This window comes from Gobius niger (assembly GCF_951799975.1).
Source record: "Gobius niger genome assembly, chromosome: 20".
NCBI lineage: Eukaryota > Metazoa > Chordata > Actinopteri > Gobiiformes > Gobiidae > Gobius > Gobius niger.
In genome coordinates, this window is record NC_136871.1 from 25983825 (window position 1) to 26005196 (window position 21372).

At 41.7% G+C, this 21372-nt stretch overlaps 1 protein-coding gene across 2 annotated transcripts in view; it reads left to right on the forward strand.

Annotated features, from left to right (window-relative positions):
• LOC306979667 (low-density lipoprotein receptor-related protein 1-like) overlaps positions 1-21372 on the forward strand; it is a 166915-nt gene that overhangs the window by 99247 nt on the left and 46296 nt on the right. For both annotated transcript variants that reach the window (XM_079578739.1, XM_079578740.1), the window contains exons 24-41: positions 1581-1778; positions 3903-4107; positions 4711-4875; positions 5182-5426; positions 5640-5771; positions 9241-9468; positions 9646-9820; positions 11026-11120; positions 11207-11353; positions 12626-12766; positions 12881-13006; positions 14561-14692; positions 14779-14913; positions 15087-15216; positions 15367-15493; positions 17419-17570; positions 17652-17776; positions 18574-18948. In XM_079578739.1, the coding sequence (XP_079434865.1) occupies positions 1581-1778; positions 3903-4107; positions 4711-4875; positions 5182-5426; positions 5640-5771; positions 9241-9468; positions 9646-9820; positions 11026-11120; positions 11207-11353; positions 12626-12766; positions 12881-13006; positions 14561-14692; positions 14779-14913; positions 15087-15216; positions 15367-15493; positions 17419-17570; positions 17652-17776; positions 18574-18948 (3033 nt within the window). The remainder of the gene's footprint in view (positions 1-1580; positions 1779-3902; positions 4108-4710; positions 4876-5181; positions 5427-5639; positions 5772-9240; positions 9469-9645; positions 9821-11025; positions 11121-11206; positions 11354-12625; positions 12767-12880; positions 13007-14560; positions 14693-14778; positions 14914-15086; positions 15217-15366; positions 15494-17418; positions 17571-17651; positions 17777-18573; positions 18949-21372) is intronic.

Sequence of the window (21372 nt, forward strand, 5' to 3'; positions counted from 1 at the left end):
CATGCCTTTAATCATAAATGTATGTTTACTGTGTGCATTTATGTCACTTGGTTCTCTGTCAAATAAAGTCTATAAAAAGTATGCAAAGTGTTCCTAATCAGTGAGAAACTTTTTCATAATTGTAATTTCTCAAATTGCATTAACGAATAACAAGATAAAAAGCAGAGATCATTTACTTAAAGCCACACTTTGTAACATTTCACCCAATGAATAAAACAAAAAAGCTTTTATTGTGACAGATATTTTCATAAAATAATGGAAAATACCCAGAACAAATGAGCTAACGGGCGTGTTTCTTTGACTTAACTGTGACTTTAGTGGGAGCGCGGACGTCTCCAGCTCGTCTCCATGGAGATGTGAGATTTAAATAGGTCCTCATCCAAACCCATTCTTTGATGATCTGCATTAAGGGGAGACACTACAGGCAAAACTAAATCTTTTCAGTTTTCAGGTTTTGGGCCAAATTGGTCTCTGAACATATAAGCTTTCACCCGGAAACCAAAAATATGCCTAATCTTCACAAAAACATGTGTAAATATTGCGCTGATTCAGTGTTCCCCCATAGACTTATATGGGAGAATGCAATTTCAAGGGCCTTTTTCTCAAAACACACATTTCTGTCATTGTGGCGACACTATGTCCACGTCAGTCGGACCTAAAGACTTCACATTTTACAGCCTTGGACTGAACAATATTTGGAAGATTTTTTCAGAGGGATTTTTTATAATCTAATCCCTAGCCCCATTTATTGAGTTTTGAATGTCAAAAAATAGCTTTATTTTAAAGCTAAACAAGAAATCCAAAATCCGCTCTGAAAAAGTCTTGGCAACTCATTCATCAATAAAATGAAACCATACATTCGAATGTAGCTCTATCCATTATTCAGATTTTGTCGCCGAAAAAATGGGAAATTTGGGGCATTTTTAGGCATAAAACACCTTGTTCTTATATGAAAAGATAAAATGACAGAAATCTTGCAATGTATTTTTTTCTCACATTTATGCCAGTGATCTTGAAATTGATATCTGTAAAAATATTTTTTTTTCCCTATTCACCTGCAGTGTCTCGCCTTAAAAGAGAATAATTTTTGAGCTGGTCATTAGGAGCAGATCTTGTATTCCCAGTGGCCACAGTAAATTATAATCCAAAATGCTATGCAGTGTGCCTTTAAATAAAAGTACAAACTTACCTCATTAAAGAAAATTAATTGAGTAAAAAATTTAAACAATTGCTGTTGAGACTTGATTAAAAACATTATTCAATTAAATATGGGCTCTGTATTGAATTATTCATCCATTATAGGCTCTCATTTATATTTCTAAACCAAACGTGATAACTGCACCCGCTATATTACAGCGTCAGGGTTAACTGTTTCCTGCCTTTATGTTTGGTATACTTCTCAGATCTTTATTCTGAAAAATAAAAAAACAGGTCAAACATGTAGCCCATATTTGTGAAACATCCATGATTTGTTTTCAGGAAATACCAATGTAGTATTAACTTCCTATTTTGGCTGCTTGAAGCTTGAAACAGTTATTTGCTTTGGTTATTGATGATGTGTTTGTAACTTTTCCCTCCAGACCCCTTCAAGCCGTTCATCATCTTCTCAAACCGCCACGAGATCCGCAGAATCGACCTGAACAAAGGCGAGTTCAGCGTCCTGGTGCCCGGCCTGAGGAACACCATCGCCCTGGACTTCCACCTCAGCCAGAGCGCCCTCTACTGGACCGACGTGGTGGAGGACAAGATCTACCGCGGCAAGCTCTCGGAGAACGGAGGTGATGAATGACTTTGTTCTGACATTGCAGGCGCTCGGGATTAGTTGCATCTTTGGCACTTTGGCGGCGCTCGCGGTAGGCCTTTTCTGCAGCTCGTGTGTGTTTTGGAGGGAGCCGGCAGTAATGAGTCATCCTGATAATCAGCTCTGTCCGTGTGATTAGAGCGTCTGTGAATTAAAGCACTGTTTATCCGGATACCTCCTATAGACCCGTTTAGCGTGCGTAAACAACATCGTCTGGCTTGCCGGTAAGATTAAATAAGTTAAGTTGACCTATTCTAAGACATAGAAAACAACAACTGTGGTTCAGTGGCTAGCACTTCTGCCTCCTTCCCTCCGATGCCTTTTTGTGTGAGGTTGCGGGTCGTTTCTTTGGTTGTAACAAGTGTTTAGAGTGAGAAGAGTTAGCCAAGGCTTGGGGAGTGAAGGGAGTGTCGCAGAGTCATACCGGTGTGACCACAGGAAAATATTTAGTCGCATCAGTCTGTGCTACCAAATTGGTCGCACTCTTGAGCCCTGACAAAAAATTTCAAATGGTTCAGGACATGTAGACAATAATACCTAACATGTATCGGTGCTTAGAGAAGGAACCACAAACCTTTCTGGCGGTAACGATGATTTTCGTGGTATCAATTGTCATACCTTGGCAATTTAGTTTTCTCCGAAAGTATTAATGAAATATTAATGATATAAATGCAAGGCCTAATCAGTAATGAAGTAGGCTACCCTTACGTGAGTTTGTTATATCACAGTCTTTAGGTTAGGTTCTGTAGGTTCTAACTGCGAAATTAATTTAATATTTTGGATATTCAGCAAGCCATGGAAACGTGTAAACAAGCAACAACCTCCCTCTCTCTTGGTACAGCTGTGTTTTTTTGATTTTCCTGGAACTGCCTTTAAAGGAATTGGCCACCATTTTTCCACACAGAGATATGTTCTTATCTGAGTTTAGATGAGATGATGCGTACCTGTCTGGTCTTTACGCGTGAGTTCAGTCACGCAAAAAGACCAGAGATGTTGTTAGCATTTAGCCTCTCCTCCTCTCCTCTATGGAGCCAAACGGGGGTGAAGTTAGAAGCGACCAAGCTCTTCCACGTTTCCTCTATTTAAATACGGTTACGTGAGTAGTTACACGATCCAAGTACAGTTACAGAAAATGATCAGACAGGTACACATCAACTCGTCTAAGCTAAGGTAAGAACATATCTCAGTATGCAAAAACGGTGACGGTTAAAGTATATACTATGCTATACCTGACCATTTATTCTTTTTGTAGGGAAACATTCTATTTGCCCCATGAAAGTATGTTGCAAAAGTAGTGATTTGTTAAAAATAATAGACCTTATGCGTGAAGTTTGCATTGTGTTATGATTTGTTGATGTTGTGTACGGTCAACACAAATAGTCAAGATGTGATAAAATGGGCAAAATACCCATTTTATCACATTTTGACTAAAAAGGTCTAAAATGATGTTATTATGTTTGAAGCGATTGAACAGTGTGACGTGTGTCAAGCTTCTGCGCTGCTTTTCCTTCACTGTTGACATTTCATTCCTTGCAAAAATAATTTGTGTGTTTGAGGCAATCACATTTCTCGAAGACTTTGAATTCAAATTATCTTATTGTATTTAAACAAGTGTTAAAGAGTGAACCCAAGCAGAAATCCAATACAGTGAGTTTGAATTGTGCCGCTGGCTCTGCCTCAGCCGCTCACAGCGTTTGTTCTCACATTTCATTAGAACGTTTGAATTAATCAGGAAGCACCGCGAGGAATGTTTATTTTATGAAGCAGAAAGTTGAAACATTATTAGCGCAAGTTTCCCAAGCAGATTTAAACAAAGACAGGGGGAGACAGACGATATTTCCATTTCCATATTACACCGAATGAACTTTCAGCTGAAGAAAAATGTTCTGGGATTGATAGTGCTGTCACAAAAATATGAGACATCAAGCCTTTTAGTAAGTTAATGTGTCTGGTGAGCTTTGCCGTAGCTGCAGTTAGAGGCCGCTGCAATGGCTTTTTCACATGTACTTACGCTCACATTTTTTTTTACATCATTCTTTTAAATCAAACTTGCTCCCACAGTGCATTATTGACTGAATTCTCTCCTCCTTCCTCGCCGCAGCTCTGACCAGTTTCGACGTGGTGATCCAGTACGGTTTGGCCACCCCCGAGGGCCTGGCCGTGGACTGGATCGCGGGGAACATTTACTGGGTGGAGAGTAACCTGGACCAGATAGAAGTGGCCAAACTGGACGGCACCATGAGGACCACCCTGCTGGCTGGGGAGGTGGAGCATCCCCGAGCCATCGCCCTCGACCCCAGAGACGGGTGAGGAGGGCAGAGGTTTAGATTTACTGTATACTCAGTACTTAAAATTGGCGTTCAGTGGACATATCAAATGGACACATAAACCGTCAACCGTTAGCTAATAATGAAGGCTTACATTTTATTCATAAAACAGTTTCCATTGCAGCCTGCAGGGGGTGCTCCAGCATTTTATTTGAGGCAGGTTTACTCTATTCATTACTTTACTTTACTTTACTTTACTTTACTTAACTTTATTCTCTATATTATTATTGTGTTATTGCATGAGGACTCCATATAGAAATCTATGGCCGGGCACAAGCTCATTTACAAGGATGCCTCATGTATACAGAAGATCAATTGGCTGTGGATCTAAAGTGAATATTTGCTGTGCTGCAAATTAGACCATTCCAAGATTTTGCTGTGTGTGCACACCCCGAGGTACTGTCCTGAGTCGACAAAATGAAATGAAGTGAAATGAAATTAAAGTTTACCTACAATTAGATTTGGATTATCAATTGTGATGTTTAATTCAAGTTCGGCTTTGAATTGCTCTGGTCATAAAGGCTGGAGATTTGCCTGACGTTTTTGATGACGGTACGACGGCTGAACACTCGCTTTGTGCAGAATCCTGTTCTGGACGGACTGGGACGCGAGCATGCCCAGGATCGAGGCTGCGTCCATGAGCGGGCAGGGAAGGAAGACCATTCACAAGGAAACCGGCAACGGAGGCTGGCCCAACGGACTGACTGTGGACTACCTGGAGAGACGCATACTCTGGATCGACGCCAGGTCAGTCAGACGCAGCGCCGGCTCCAGTTTAGATTCGTTTTCCCATTTACCCCATTTTAAGCTGTTTTTTTATACGCCAGATAGTTTCAATGTGAACTGCACAGTAAGAGATTGATGCTCTCTCCTACAATTTTGTACATTTAACAACAGCAGTACTTATGGGTTCCTTTTTAGCCGCATACATTAAAAACATGAAGGTTAGATCCAAAGTAAGGAAGAAAGGAATAATAATGTTGGACATATAAATCTGTTGGGGTTGTATTGTTTGATTTTAGATATGACGTTTAACTCATATCTTTAACGCAGATCCGACGCAATTTACTCGGCGAAGTACGACGGCTCTGGCCTCATCGAGGTGCTGAGGGGCCACGAGTACCTGTCCCACCCGTTTGCGGTCACTATGTACGGGGGAGAGGTGTACTGGACCGACTGGAGGACGAACACTCTGGCCAAAGCCAACAAGTGGACGGGCAGCAACGTGACGGTGGTGCAGAGAACCAACACGCAGCCCTTCGATCTGCAGGTCTACCACCCCTCCAGGCAGCCACAGGGTAAAGGAAATTACAACAGTAGATGTGTCAGGCGTTAAAACATTCTCTGCATTGATATTGTATGTTTAAAAATTTGGACTAATTGGCATGTTATAAAACGTTCAGCTAGTGGCGCTGTGAACACTGTGAACCCAGCAACAACACACATTTTAGAATGAACTTCCAAAACACAAAATCATCTCATTCACCTTTACTGTCGCTTTTCCCCCTCAGCTCCAAACCCGTGCGCAGCCAAAGACGGGAAGGACCCATGTTCCCATCTGTGCCTCATCAACTACAACCAGACCTTCTCCTGCTCCTGCCCACACCTCATGAAGCTGGGCCCGGACAGACGGACCTGCTATGGTACGCAACAAAACACACGCTAACGTACCCTATGGATGAACACACAATATGTGTCTCTCCTGGATCCACAGAAATGCTCATATGTTTGTGTTTGTGAGTGGAAAACTACTGCAGACACAAGGGCTGCACGATTTTGGAAATTTTGTTTGTTTGAGATATTTTGGATGAATATCATGATTAGTTTTGCCGTTTGCAGGTTTTATGCATAGGACCCTGTAAAGGCTATTTTCGTGTTTGCAAAAGACACGAAAAAGTAGCTTTCTAAGACTTTGCCGTTTCTAAAGGTAAAGTCAGAGATTTACTATTTGAAAGGACTTCAGGATATTCAAAATTATACTTGAGTTACCAAAATGTTACCTCAAAAATCGTTAAAGCTCATTTAATGAATGAGCTTTAATGCTAAGGCAGTCAATATGATTCCAACAAGCAAAAAATCTACTTTTCATTGTAAATAATGACATTAATAATAATAATAATAATAATAATAATAATAATAATAATAATAATAATAATAATAATAATATTATAATATTAAATAATAAATTTTATATAGTGCTTTTCTGGACACTCAAAGACGCTTTACACTATTCGTTCACTCCATGGTCGGTGGTGGTAAGCTACTATTGTAGCCGCAGCTGCCTTGGGGTACGCTGACGGAAGCGAGGCAGCCAGTCGGCCTCTCCGACCACCACACTCACTCACTCACGCACTACATTGGCTAGGCTTCCTGGTGTTCCCAAACGGTCTCCCATCCAAGTCCTGCCAGGCCATTCCCAGCTTAGCTTCCAAGGTCTGACGGGATTGGGCAGAGCAAAGGCGGTATGGCCATTACTAAATCTTTTTTTTCAAATAATATGGTCTAAAGTGCATTACGTTGCATGTTTTTTCTTCTTCTTTTTATTACTTTATCTGCTGGTATAACTACCAGTTATTGCTGAAAAGTTCCCGGTTGTGTCCAGTTTACTTTGATATAATAGCAAATAGCATTTCACTGTGCCAAGATACTTCCTGCCCAAACTGGTGGAAACAGAAAAGCCTTTTTCACTTTGTTTGGTCATGAAGGCGCCCCAAACGAGAGGATTAGACGTTTTTCGAGGGTATCTTTCTCTTCCTGCCGGTCCGCCGCCCTGACAGCTTGAGCAGGCACTGAAGTGTTGCAGCGTGAAACCTCCGTTCAACTGTGTTTATTCACTTTGTGGGTTTAGTATTCAGGCCAGAGCGCTCTATTATCTTCGGCGTAATGGGATGGAGAGCCCCATTCTGTCTGCGAGCCTCCAAGTTATCTCACCAACCGGACCAAGCCACACTGTCATTAGTTGAGTCGTTTTTTGTCCTCTCTCTGTCACTCAGACCCTCTTCACAGTCAATGATAGTGCGTGGTTCCATGCATTTGTAATGTATCTTCTCATCTGAATGAACTTGACTTTGCTCTGTTGAGTCAGTCGCCTATGGACACCGGGATCACGGCGGAGCAGTGGATTGTTTTAATGTTTGCTTTCGGAGCAGAAATAAAACACTGGGATCCGAAACTCCTTCCCCCGTTGGCTGCAGTCAGTCAGGCGCATTCAGGCGTGTGCACCCGGGTTTGGAGTCGTGTCAATCCTGTGATTACCCCGCTGATTTTTGACAATGTAATGCCAGTGTTTTACTGAATTACTGGAGAGTGTTAGATGATGGGGTGTCAGAGCGGGTTATTTTTCTACAAACACGAAATAAAGACTTCCTTGGCAAGGCAAGTTTATTTATAGAGCACAAATTATACACATGACGATTCAAACGGCTTCACGGTTACATAAAATTGCAAGAAGGCAGATAAAATCAATTCATAAAACATCAATATAAACAGGTATTAATTACATTAGTGGCAATAGTGCAGATTAAATACTTTCAATTGTCATTTGCACAGCTTAAAAGAATTGGATTTGAACATTGTCAGAGTTGAGGCCAGTCTCACATCCTTATGAAGACTGTTCCAGATTTTAGCTGTGTAAAACTGAAATGCAGCTTCACCTTGTTTAGTCCTGACTCTGGGACCCAGCAGGAGACCATTCCCTGAACTTCTCAGGGCCCGAGATGGTTCATGTGGCTCTAACATGTCAGAAAAGTGCTTTGGTGCTAGACCGTGAAAAGACTTGTAACAAGCAGAGCTGTTTTTAAGCCTATTCTCTGAGAGACAGAAAGCCCGTGCAGAGACCGGAGCCCTGGTCTAATATGGTCGTATTTCCTGGTTCAGGACTTTAGAAGCAGCAGTGTTCACGATGTACTGCAGTCTTGGTAATGTTGGTGAAAAGCTACTGATATATTTGATGTGGCCGTGTTCAGGTCTGAGTCCATGATCACTCCTAGATTTATAACCTTATTTTTCAGTTTAAAAGAGAGAGACTCATTATGGGAGTCACTTTTTCAACTGGATGTTTTATGGCGAATATGGCATAATTTTAGCACACACAAAGAAAGTTCAGTTCAAATCGGCTTCATATTAATATTTTGTCTTATGCTTGCATTTGAAAATTAAGTAGATTTTCCAATGGAAGTGATAATGCCTAGAATTCTCTGTAGTTCATTTTTTTGCTGTTGAGCCACTTTAAAGCCACACCGCGTACAATTTTACCCAATAAATAATATTGAAATACAAGCATTGATTTTATGTCAGATATTTTCATCATTGAACAATTCCTCAGACATGTACAAACTAACATTTACTTGACTTTACTTGACTTTACTCAGCTCCCCTAAAACATGACTGTAACAGGAGTGGGGACGTCTCCAGGTCCTCTCCATGGAGATGTGACTAAAGGCAGCAGAATTAGATATTTAAACGGGTTATGTCCTCATCCAGATCCATTCTTTGATTATCCACTGCAAAAATAGCATTTTCTGTTTCGAGCTGGTCATTGGGATCATGTTTTGTGTTGATGGCTTTTAAGTTATGTTAAGTTATAAGTTAAGTTATACTTTATTAATCTCTTATTCCTCCTTTCATGCTGTTCAGCCACATGTCTCTATATATTTACTCAGATAGTGTGATACACATTTATACTATGGTAAATCCATCCATAATTCAGCATTTGTTAAAGTAGTTGTGGAATACAAGTGTACAAGTGTAAGCCATTAGTAGTAGTAGTAGTAATAGTATTGGAGTAGTAGGTAGTGGGTAGAAAGAGTAGTTCTCTCCCTTCTCTAGCAGATTCAAATGTGACCATTTGTGGTTGTTGCCAGAGTCTGCATCCATCAGATGTTTTCCAAAATTATTAATTCCATCTAAGATTGTGCTGCCAAAAGTCTAGTGGTTAGGGCTGCTTCACATATGGCCCCAATCCAACAATTTGCTTAATGTCTCTCCCTGTTCTTTAACCCTGAACTGCCCTCTTGATTAAAGCCAGTGGGCTGATTTATTTATTTTTTATCCTGGCTTCAATATCATTCTGTAATAATATTTTCGAATTTTAACATTTTGTTCTTTCCTCAGAGTCGCGTCAGTTCCTGCTGTACGCTCGTCAGATCGAGATCCGCGGAGTGGACATCGATAATCCGTATTACAACTACATAATCTCCTTCACCGTCCCGGACATCGACAACGTGACCGTGCTGGACTACGACGCCATGGAGCACAGGATCTACTGGTCTGACGTACGCACCCAAACCATCAAGAGAGCCTTCATCAACGGGACGGGGGTGGAGATCGTCGTGTCTGCCGGTACGTACAGGATCACTCAGTCATCGAAACAAATAAAGCCTTAAACAGACGGACCACAGGCAGCTAAGGTCCTAAAGTGCCAATCACTTCCTGTCAGGGTTGAAGATCTCTTGCTGTATAAGATGAAAAGCGGTTTATTGTCTCAGCTACCTTGTCAGTACTTTGTGTTTCTCGCAGACTTGCCGAACGCTCACGGCCTGGCTGTGGACTGGGTCTCGAGAAACCTGTTCTGGACAAGCTACGACGCAAACAAGAAACAGATCAACGTGGCTCGACTGGACGGATCTTTCAAGAACGCGGTGATCCAGGGGCTGGACAAACCCCACTGCCTGGTGCTGCACCCAATACTGGGGTACGTGTCACCCATTCCCTCGCAACCAAACCTCTCATTTGAACCTCTATCACAGATCTTTGTTCTTGCCAAAACTCTCCAATCCTTTTCCAGTGTGTGACGGCCTCAACTCTCTAAATGCTTGTCTCCTTTGTCAACAAATATCACTGAAATTATTTCTCGCTGGCCTCTCTTTCTTTCACTTTTATCCAGCAGCATGGATTGCCTCAAGGTTTTAAATTCATGAATAAAGCATTTACCTTGAAAGAGTTTTTCAAACCAAACCACCAAACTGTTTTTTTGTTTGTTTGTTTTTCCTGAGAAAATAAGGCCATAGTCTTTCAGGTTCAACTAATCTTATAAAGATTGTATTACTTACTTTTCAAAGACGTTCAAACCTTAAGCGATAAAAGTCTGATCTGCTCATTGTCAACCTGTGCTTGAATAAGAAACAGATGTTCAAACCAAACACTGGCTCCTTTCCCAGAATGCATTGGGGCAAACAGTGAGGAAGGGGCTGTGTTTTGTTTTGACTCCAGCATTAAAGTGTTGGATCGCAGACATTTTTAAAGACATGTTTCAAACACACTGAGGGTGTGATCCAGGTGACTGGGTGTCAGAGGGACTGATTGCCGTCTTAAGAGGAAAGGCTGCACAAATACAAGTGAGATCAACCCCACCAGACCTTGGCGTGAGCAAAGGTGGTTAGTGAACAAAGTAAATTTACTTAAAGGTGCATCAGGTACTTTTTAATGCAAAAAAAGAAGGAAAAAAATGCCCACTGGCTGTATGGGTTGTATTCATAACCATGGAGACGGTTCCATCAGTAGTGAAAAACTACCAGAAACCCAAGAAAACAATTGGTCCTGGACGTTCTTAGAGCCCTCCGGGATGGAAAATAAAGGCGCTATGTTAACCACCCATACAGCCGCTGGATCACGCATTAACGTGAACTTTTCCCTACATAAAAAGTTACCTAATGCACCTTTAAGGACTGAACTTACCTTAGAACTTTTACTCCACGACATTTGAGTGAGAAATATAATACTTTCTACTCCTGTACATTTTTATGACGGTTATAAAGTCAAAAGTAAATCTGGTCATGTGGTTTTTAAAGCTTAATAATAACACACTGTTGGTCAATGCCACTGACTCACAACCAAATATACTGTAAAATAGAATTGAGACATCCCAACTAATGTATTTTGCTTCCTCTTTTCATTCAGTAAACTCTATTGGACAGACGGAGACAACATCAGCATGGCCAACACGGACGGCAGCAACCAGAGCATCCTCTTCACCAACCAGAAAGGACCAGTGGGTGCGTGACACTCCGGGCTGTGTCTAATGGCGCCCCCTGCTGACCAAACACCTTGTTACCCCTGTGTTCATGTGTTTTTGCCCCAGGCCTGTCCATCGACTTCGACACAGAGCAGCTGTACTGGATCAGCTCAGGGAATAGCACCATCAACCGCTGCAACCTGGACGGCTCTGGGCTGGAAGTCATCGAAGTGAAGGGGAAACTGGTCAAAGCCACTGCTCTGGCCATTATGGGTAAGATGAGCCTCAGTTCAACATCGTGGCGCTCCTTCATCTTTCCCCCACACGTTTTCATTCACAAATACAACATTTTTTCCCCTATTCATCTGCAGTGTCGCGTCTTAAATATATAAACACCCACTTCTGACATCCTGCAGTTCAGAAGCTACTAAGCTGTATTACCCCAGCGACACAGGAATATATTTCATGGTCGCTCAAATGATAATATCACAAACCAAGACTGGAAACTAAAACTAGGCAAACTCCCTTTTCACTTTCCCCAGCGCACAAATAAATAAAAATCATGTCCGTAAGTGGTGAGTCATGCCAGTTCATCTGTCCTTGTGCAGATTGTGAAGGAGTGGATTTGTCGGAGCGAAAACAAACTCAAAGATCTGAACCTTAAGTGTTGGTTTGATGACTCAGACTGATACAACAGCGCAGACACAGATGGACTCAAATCAGACATAACTGGGAAAAACAGTGGGTTTGTGTTTACATTATCATGTAATGTTTCCCTGATCGTTGCCATAGCTTAAGTGTGAGACAAGTCTTGGTTTCTATGCATCACCGATTGTGCGATTGTGTAAGCGGTTCCTCTTCGGTAACGCTCCACACTCCAAGTTAGTGAACGACATAAAAGCTTAAAGGAGGTGTCCCACCGGAAGAAGACCCCAGGGAAGACATAGGACACACTGGAGGGACAATGATTCTCGACTGGCCTGGGAATGTTCGGTATACCCCTGGTAGAGCTGGGGGAAGTGTGTGAGGTGGAGAGAGAAGTATGTGCCTCTCCAACTCTTATAAAAACCTGTGTCCTTCATGGCTAGCACGGACTCTCTGCAGTAAAAAAAATCCATTGAACCTCCACAAAAACACAGCAAAAGGCAAAAACCGCCGCCGTACCGAGAAGAGGGCGGTTGCTGTCCAAATGTCCAGAGAGAAAAAAAGAAGTGCACACAAAATTTCTTATTTTTCATAAATAAATGACTTAAATATAACCTGTTACAATGAAAAGTCGCTAACGTTAGCTTTAGCTTTCCCTCTCAGGTATCAATAACTAATCCAAGCTGTTTTAATCATTTATGTCAAATCCATGTTATATAAAACTGATCTGACTCCATAAATATTAAACTCACTTGAATTTTGTCCGAACTTATAGTAGATGTAGTCATTCAATGGGTTGGCTAATGTTGCACACTCGGCACAATGTATCGTTTTCTGACATATTGTTATATACTCCTTTGCCGTATCACATAGCATTACAAAATTCTTGATGCTTTGTAGGAGAAAAGCTGTGGTGGGCCGACCAGGGGACGGACCAGATCGGGACGTGTGACAAAAAAGACGGGGGAAACTGGACAATCCTCAGGAACAGCACTTCCCCGATGATGCACATGAAAATCTACAACGAGACCGTTCAGAAAGGTAGCTTTTTTTTTTTTACAACTTCTTTCCATTTCAGTGTTGTTTGAGCATGTTTATCTGAGCCCGGACACGTTTGTATAACATGCCATGTGTTTTATTTTGCGGCGTTTCCAGGCCGTAATCTGTGCAGCAATAACAATGGAGACTGCTCCCAGCTGTGTCTCCCCACGTCACCCTCATCCAGAGCCTGTATGTGCACGGCCGGATACAGCCTGCGCCTGGGCCAGCAGTCCTGCGAGGGTGTGTGCCTCTCATTTATCCTAGAATAATGCGGAGAGCAATTCAAAAATGTATAGTTCTTGGTTCCAGGTCATTTTTTATTATCTTAAGTGATTTTATGAAAGGGAAATATTTGGTATTTTATACATACGCCCAATATCTAAAACGATACATCCAATTTGAGAGGGAGGGAAGATAAAGCTGTCCTTCAATCGTCCCTCATTAATTCATTTTTGAAGGAAACACTAATGCCACTAATGACAAAGTAATGCCATCCATAATGTAAGCATTATTTAGCCTTCATTCATCATGTATGCTGGTTAATTATGCTGACGAGCTCTGTGCACAGAATGTTTTTGGCTAGCTTCCTGTTGGCCAGTGTAGGGAAAAGTGTACTTCCTGTCCACGTACATTTTCAAAACAGAGGAGAACATAGACAAACATCATAAAAACAGTTTCAGATGGTGGTGCTGTTGTTAATGTTAGCATTTAGCTTCAATGCTAAATTTTACATCCAGAGTAAAATGTTTAACATGTTTACCAACTTCTGCGTGTTTTATGACATGTGCTCAAATAACAACCACATTAAATTGATCATCTTTTTGATTTGCGTATCACGGTACAGGTGCCTCAATACAATATTCCAAAATAATATGTTACTGATACGATATATAAAAATACAGACAGACCTACTGGTTCATTACTAATTTGTTGAAATGCCCTTCTCATTAAGGCTGCACAATATTTTGTATTAGTTGTAATTTCTTTATAAAGGGACAATACAGAGTTTAAAAATGTTAAAATTAAGTATTTTCCTACATGTTCCAGCAATGTCCTAAGGTGTAGAATGAGCCCAGATTTATTCACCACAACTGCCTCTAAAATCCTGCAGTGTCACTCAAAACGTTGTTACTTTGGGTCCGAAGTGCCGTCATGCACGAGCTTCATGTAGAAGGTGCAGTTACACATATGACCTGAGGTGGCAGTAGTGAGTATAAAATGGCCAACTTGCATCTAGCCCCTTTAAGAAGCTAGTCTGGGAATACCCATGCTGCTGTGTGCGCTAGAATCATTTCGAACTGCACAACAGCCTGGGGACCATGGCCGAAATGTTCGCATGGATTTGGGCACCAATCACAGAATGAGGAGAGACGTCATCTGATACAATTGGCTACGGCTACATGCAGACATATGATAGACATTCGTAGTGGCCAATAAACCAATAAACGGCTATGGGAAATCGTAAACCACACCTCTCCTACGAGAAAATGAATTGGTGGTCCCCAGACTAAATATAACTTGTGATATTTTGTCCAGCCAGGCTATTAAGAAGCCACAATGTAGCACAAAACAGAAAACAGAAACACATGCTAACATAATAATGTGCATAAGCTCAGTTTTAGTCTTAAGCTTAGTTTTAGTTTTACATATGAGCCCTGTTTGAAGGAAAAAACAATTGACTTCCAAATACATTTTCAATTAAATGGAACATAGTGTTTTAAAATGGTATAGAATATTCGACGTGTCACGGTGTGTTCATGGTGAAGATGTAAAGTTCTCTTCCTTCCCTTGCAGGTGTGGGCTCGTTCCTGCTGTACTCTGTTCACGAGGGGATCCGCGGCATCCCTCTGGACCCTGCCGATAAATCAGACGCCCTTGTGCCGGTGTCGGGCACCTCTCTGGCTGTGGGCATCGACTTCCACGCAGGTTACAAGCATTAGCATTGCCGCCGTAGGGTCACTCTCCTCCCGGTCACCTCGGCTGGAGCTTGATTGCATTGTTTTTGCATCCAGACAACGACACAATTTACTGGGTGGACATGGGCCTGAGCACCATCAGCCGAGCCAAGAGGGACCAGACCTGGAGAGAGGATGTGGTGACCAACGGCATCGGGCGAGTGGAGGGCATCGCTGTGGACTGGATCGCAGGTAAGGGGGCGTAGCATTTACATGTCTATAAGGACTGCAGGGGGTTGATGGTGGAGATTCAACTTTCGTTCATGAAACTGCAGTGAGTGTGTGTTTTTAATAAGGCTGTTTACACACAAACTAATGTTGCAGGAGGCGGGATTGACCTACATTACCCATGATTTCTCTTTCAGGAAATATCTACTGGACGGACCAGGGCTTCGACGTGATCGAAGTGGCACGACTGAACGGCTCTTTCAGATACGTGGTGATCTCACAGGGGCTGGACAAACCGCGGGCCATCACTGTGCACCCGGCGAAAGGGTAGGGCTTTGGTCGACATTTTGGATTGTACTGTATGCTGTACCGTAAACGGAATCTGTATTTAGTTAATTCAGTTCACAATCCTCCTTCTAAACATGAACTCCCTCAACCCTCATTGATTACCTCCCTGTGCGCCTGTGTCCCGGGCAGGTATCTGTTCTGGACGGAGTGGGGGCAGTACCCGCGTATCGAGCGCTCTCGGTTGGACGGTTCCCAGAGGGCTGTCCTGGTTAATGTCAGCATCAGCTGGCCCAACGGCATCTCCATCGACTATGAGGTAATGTGTTTACTTTCTGCAGAACCTCAGACAGTTTTACATCACCAGTCTGGACTCAATCACGGTTTATTTGCCCCTTTATGTGTGGATGTAGCCCTGAGTTGTTTGGTTTTTCATTGAATATTTTTCTCATTCAGACTCACGTTATTGCATCGTTGACTGTGTGTATGAATTTTCTGATTTGATCATGAAAGTTACATAAAGCAGTCCTTGTAGACAGACTGGCTTCCTCAAAACACACTCTGGTAGTTTTCACTGTAGATTTTTTTGTGGGATGAGAAATTGAATGAGCTTAAAACAATGACAAATGTTTTCATTTTCATATTTAACTGAAACAAAACAAAAAATTCAACGAACAGAACGTTGCCTAGGAAGGTGGTGGTGCAAACTTCCTGTCCTGTTCCTGAGTTAGCCATGTCTTGCTGAAATAGCAGAAAGCAAACAGCCGTTCAATGATTACTTACAACATGTTAAAAACTTTGCACAGGATGTAAATACTTCAGTGGAGACTTCTGTGTTTAAGTGTTTTAGCCTTGAAGCTATAGACTAACATTCATTTAACGCAATTTAACAAATGGTAAAAAAAAAAACGCCACCATCTGAACTAATTCTACTAATTCCATTCTGTTTTAATTTTTAATTTATGTTAAAATGTGGACAGGAAGTTGTCTTTACCCTAAACTGGCCAACAAAAAGTGACCTAAAAACATAACGTGCACTTTCCATGTATCTGATTAACCTTCATCGCGGCCTAAACTTTTTCAAAGGTCTTAGACAATGGAATGGGATTTTTATGGGATTTCCGGGACCAGAACTGGTTTCAGTCTTTCTAGTCTTTTTTTATGTTATTTTATTTTTTTCTTTGCATCGTTTTTTTGATCCAATACACTGGTTTCATTTAGAGCTGTGGGTGTTTCTTCCCATTTGATTCAATTCTTTCTTTTGCGAGGCTCCAAGTGCAAGGCTTCATCCCACTTACCGTAAATTCTCTAGTACTGGCCTGTATTCCATTAGCGGCCGGGTCTCTAACAGAGGCCGGTCTCTAACAGTGGCCGGGTTCGCGGCTGGCGAAGGCAAATTAAAGCCGGTCTCTAAAACAGGCCGGGGCTATTATTAGAAACTATAGCGGTAGAAATATTTCCCATGTTAGGAATTTGTCTCATACTGGTGTAAATGATAACTCACGTGCAGGAAGTAAACAAACGTGAACCCGGGCCGATGGGGAACGCTGCGGAGGAGCTGATCCGAGCGAAACTCTGACACAGATTTAGCCACTTTTCAAACCCCCTGTGACGATATTTGGAAACAGGGCAAAAAGCAAATGTTGTGTGACCCTCCAGGGTTTTGATAAAGTCTCCATCGCGTCCTCAAAGCACGTCCAGCTGCTCCGTGTGCAGGTCAGTCCCACGCCTCAAAATAACTCCTCCGATCAGCGTGAGCGTCTCGTCTTCTCTCGAGTCAGTCTCATGATCGATCACAAACACAAACGCTCCGTCTAAACTCGCCTTTTACGCAAGATAACAACAAATAATCCGGTCCGCGGTAATAACGAAACAGAAACCTGCCGTGACATTGATGTCAATGCTCCGCTAATAGCAACGAAACACTTCCTGTTGTCCCGACAAAATAAAAGGCGTCAATGTTCCAGCCGCTGGGAGATGGTTTGAAATGTTAATAAATGAACCTAATATTTTAGGTGCAAATGGACACAAATCTCGTTTTTCTTCATTTTCCTGGTCGTCCGTTTTGCTCAAATAGAAATAAAGGCCTGTCTCTAATTGTGGCCTGGTTCCAATAAAGGCCTGGTCCTAGATGCCCTTGAGTAAATAAAGGCCCGGGCCTATATTAGAGCATTTACGGTATGTAGTTATTCATGAGCATCTAACATTTTGGTGGTTTTCCCCTGTTTGTCTCTGTCTGTGCAGGGTGGCTTCTTGTATTGGTGCGATGCTCGGACAGATAAGATCGAGCGCATTAACCTGGAGACCGGAGAGAACAGAGAGGTGGTTCTGGGCAACAACAACATGGACATGTTCTCAGTGTCTGTGTTTGAAGAATACATCTACTGGAGCGACAGGTCAGACTATAAACCTTAAATGACCCGATAATAAAAAGTGTACGTTTGCATTGTACGGTCTCATAATGTGCTGTGACTCAGGACTCATGCAAACGGCTCCATCAAACGTGGAAACAAAGACAACGCCACGGAGTCTGTGTCCCTGAGAACTGGCATCGGAGTCCAGCTCAAAGACATCAAGGTCTTCAACAAGGCCCGGCAGCAAGGTAAAGAGTAGGGCCCAAAGTAGGGTATGGTTCTAAGGGTCTTGCTGGTAGCGGCGTCAATGAAGTAATGAAGGAAGGAAATATCTGCCCTACGGAGCCTGGACAAGAAAAGGACATGGTGAAGCTGAGGCAGGTTATGACTCTGCTGCTGCAGTGAAGATGAGGGAGAGGAGCATGCAGCATGTAGCTGAAATGACAGGAAGGAGGAGGGAGATATGAAGGAAAGGGCCTTTACAAGAATGTTAACGGAGGATTATTGCGGAAAATCTACTTTGTAGAGCTTTTTATCATGTTACAATGTTGTTCTCTCATCAAATCATACCTGGGGCCTACGGTGACATCCTGTGAAAATCAGGACGTGAAACTATAAATATTTTGTTTCAGCTGTTTTAGAGCAGTATTGCATTTTCAAACCAACAAAGTGTAAGATAGTAATAAAGATGTATTTGAGATTATGACCAAATACCTACAAAAGGCATAATACCTCGTAGTTGGTAGGCATTAAGAACATACTGACATTGAGCGTAATGTGGAACACCTTTTTTATCAACCTTGTTTTCATCATATTAGTCAAAACAAGCTCAACTGTCTTTTCACTGCTGACGAATACATCTAACTGTCGTCCAAATACTTATACTAAAGACAACCGCTGAACGGTTTTGATGACAAAATCCTGAGCTGACATATTACAAACAATAAAACGTCTTCACAGTGTATAGGCTAATTACTATGCTCATGACACAGTGTAACATTTCTGACGCCTGCTAGCTTCTACAATTCCTCTATTTCTGCCACAGGAACCAATGTGTGCAAGAAGAACAACGGCGGCTGTCACCAGCTGTGCCTGTTCCGGGGTAACGCAGCCCGGACCTGCGCCTGCGCTCATGGCATGCTGGCGGAGGACGGCCAGAGCTGCAGCGACTACGAGGGATACCTGCTGTACTCAGAGCGCACCATACTCAAGAGCGTGCACCTGTCCGACGAAAACAACCTCAACGCACCCATAAAGCCCTTCGAAGACCCGGACCACATGAAAAACGTCATAGCGATGACTTTCGACTACAGGGGAGGGGGAGGGAAAGGCGCCAATCGCATCTTCTTCAGCGACATCCACTTTGGGAACATACAGCAAATCAGTGACGACGGCTCTGACCGGAAGACAGTGGTGGAGAGTGAGTATTTATTTTTATAAACAACATTTGTTTAGAGAGGATTGAAATAGCATAGCAATAGCATCATACAAGATAAATGGGCACATCTGTCACTTGACTTTATTGTAAGGAAATACGATTGATCAAAATCCAGTGGAAAATACCCGAAAACGTGGTTACTAATGTATTGGCCTTTATATTGAAACAGGACTCCACAATGCATTTATACATCCTTATCTCTTGATCTCCTTGATCATCATTACAAAGTACTTTGCAAAAAGGCAATACCACAGAACAACACAAGGGGGAGGAAGCTTGTAACGGGAGTCACAAATGTTCACTCTTAATTTTTACATTTTCTCGTGGACTATCAACATAATCGCATACAAATAAAGTCAAAATTGAGTCCATTAGGATGTTTTGACCGGGCAAATTGCACAGTAGAAGTGAAAAACAGGCACTCAAAGCTAGTGTTAGCATGTAGCATGAAGCTAGCGTTAGAATTCTCTGTTCTTTATATATTTATGGGCTGTTGAACTAATTTGCTCCTCTCCATATCTCGGTATCTTTATTTAGTAAGTAATATATTCATGATTCAGCATGTTTTAAAGTCCCGGTGGAGTGACTGGTGAAAGAGTAGTTCTTTTTATTGTTTTGTTTTCCCTCATTTTCATGTGTGGTGGGCCTTTGCTAAACCCACTGAAAGAAAGTTTGTCATGATCATTCCTTAAATCAGTGGAACTCTGTTGACATACGATGGCAAAATTAAACCGTAGTGTGGTTTCTTCTGTTTATTAATACCTAAACAACTTCACCATTCACAAAAACACACGCTATAACATCACTTGATTTTGCATATTTTATTCGAGCCGTCTTTTATACAGTTTTAATAGTTGTCATACGGTATACCATAATGTTATTGCAGTGCATTCAGTCTTTTGTTTTACTGATTTTGTGTTTGCTGATACTGCAGCACCTATAAAATTGCAATCCACAGCCCTATAAAAACCCAGCCCGCAGACTCCAGTCCTATGATTACCTATTCTGTTTGTGTTTGCTCAATGCCATCCTCGGATTGTCTGGTTCTTTGTAAACATGAAATAACCTTGATTTGAAAAAGCAAACCCGAATGTTGCTGTGCTGAGTGGGTTCAGTCTGAAACGCTGCAGTTGTGGAGTGAACACTTAAGGCCAACTGTTTCTCTAGTTTAGTTAACGGTGGGGTATGACGGATTTGTTTTTATTTCATAAACCTGACCTCTCCGTGTCTCCAGATATGAGGTAAACAGATAACTAATAACAATTCTAATGTTTCTTTGTTTATAGCCAGTGTAGAGCTATAGACTATACTTCCTGTCGACATTATGCTATTTTACCATTTGTTAGTTTGTTGAACCTTTAGCTTCATGGCTAAAACACTTATCGTGATAAACACAGAAGTCTCCTCCAGTGAAGTGTTTACATCCTGAGTCATTTCGTAAGGGATCATACAACAGCGGCTTGTTTTCTGCCACGTACTTTTAAAATATTGATTTATTTCAACAAGAAGTGATGCTCCGTACACAGACACTATTACAAAGGTAAACATTCAGTTACCTACACCTAATAATCCCTTTAAAGAAGACTGGATGTCCACTACCTGTGTACTTAATCTCAACCAATACAGAAGAAGTCCATACAAAATTCAAGAAGATGCTGTCATGATATAAAAGTTGAAATTGTTTGCTTTTTTTTTGTTTTAGTTCTTTAAACATAAAAGCACTCCCTCTCACGACCAAACTCCATGCTCATTATTTTCCAGTTAGGTCAAAATTTGGTCGAGGGCTGATCCTCAGAATAAGTCCATCCACAAACGTTAAGTTGTGATGGCAGTACCTTTTAAAAAACATATAAAAACATATATTTAAATGTTAATCAGAACTAAGTCAGCATTTGTTTTATTGGTTTGAACACGACTACACGTTTTTAAGGCGTAAGGTCATTTTTCATGTAAATGTCTTGGGTTTATTAACACTGAAGTGCTGTATAATCTTTCCAACATGAAGAGGGCAGGAATGAGACAAGCATTCTCCTTATCTCCACATAACAAAACGCAGGTGCTCTGTTAATGTTCACCGCGTCTCTTTACTTTGAACCAATTTTTTTCCCCTACTGTTTTAAAGAGACATGAGCAGTGTCTCCAATAAGACACTTAACCAAACCACTTACGCTCTTAGAAATCTTTTCCCAGAATTTTGTTGCAATACCAGTGACTAATACGGTACCTCATAATCACATCATCAACTTTATATGATGTCAAATGATGTTTTGTAAATCTACTGTGCCGAAATGGTTTTCCATCTTGTTGCCGGTTTGGAAATAAGCGACTTTCACAATTTATCGAGATCTGAAAGTGAATACAGTACATCTGCTTTCCCATTCAAATACAATACTCAATCTGACACAC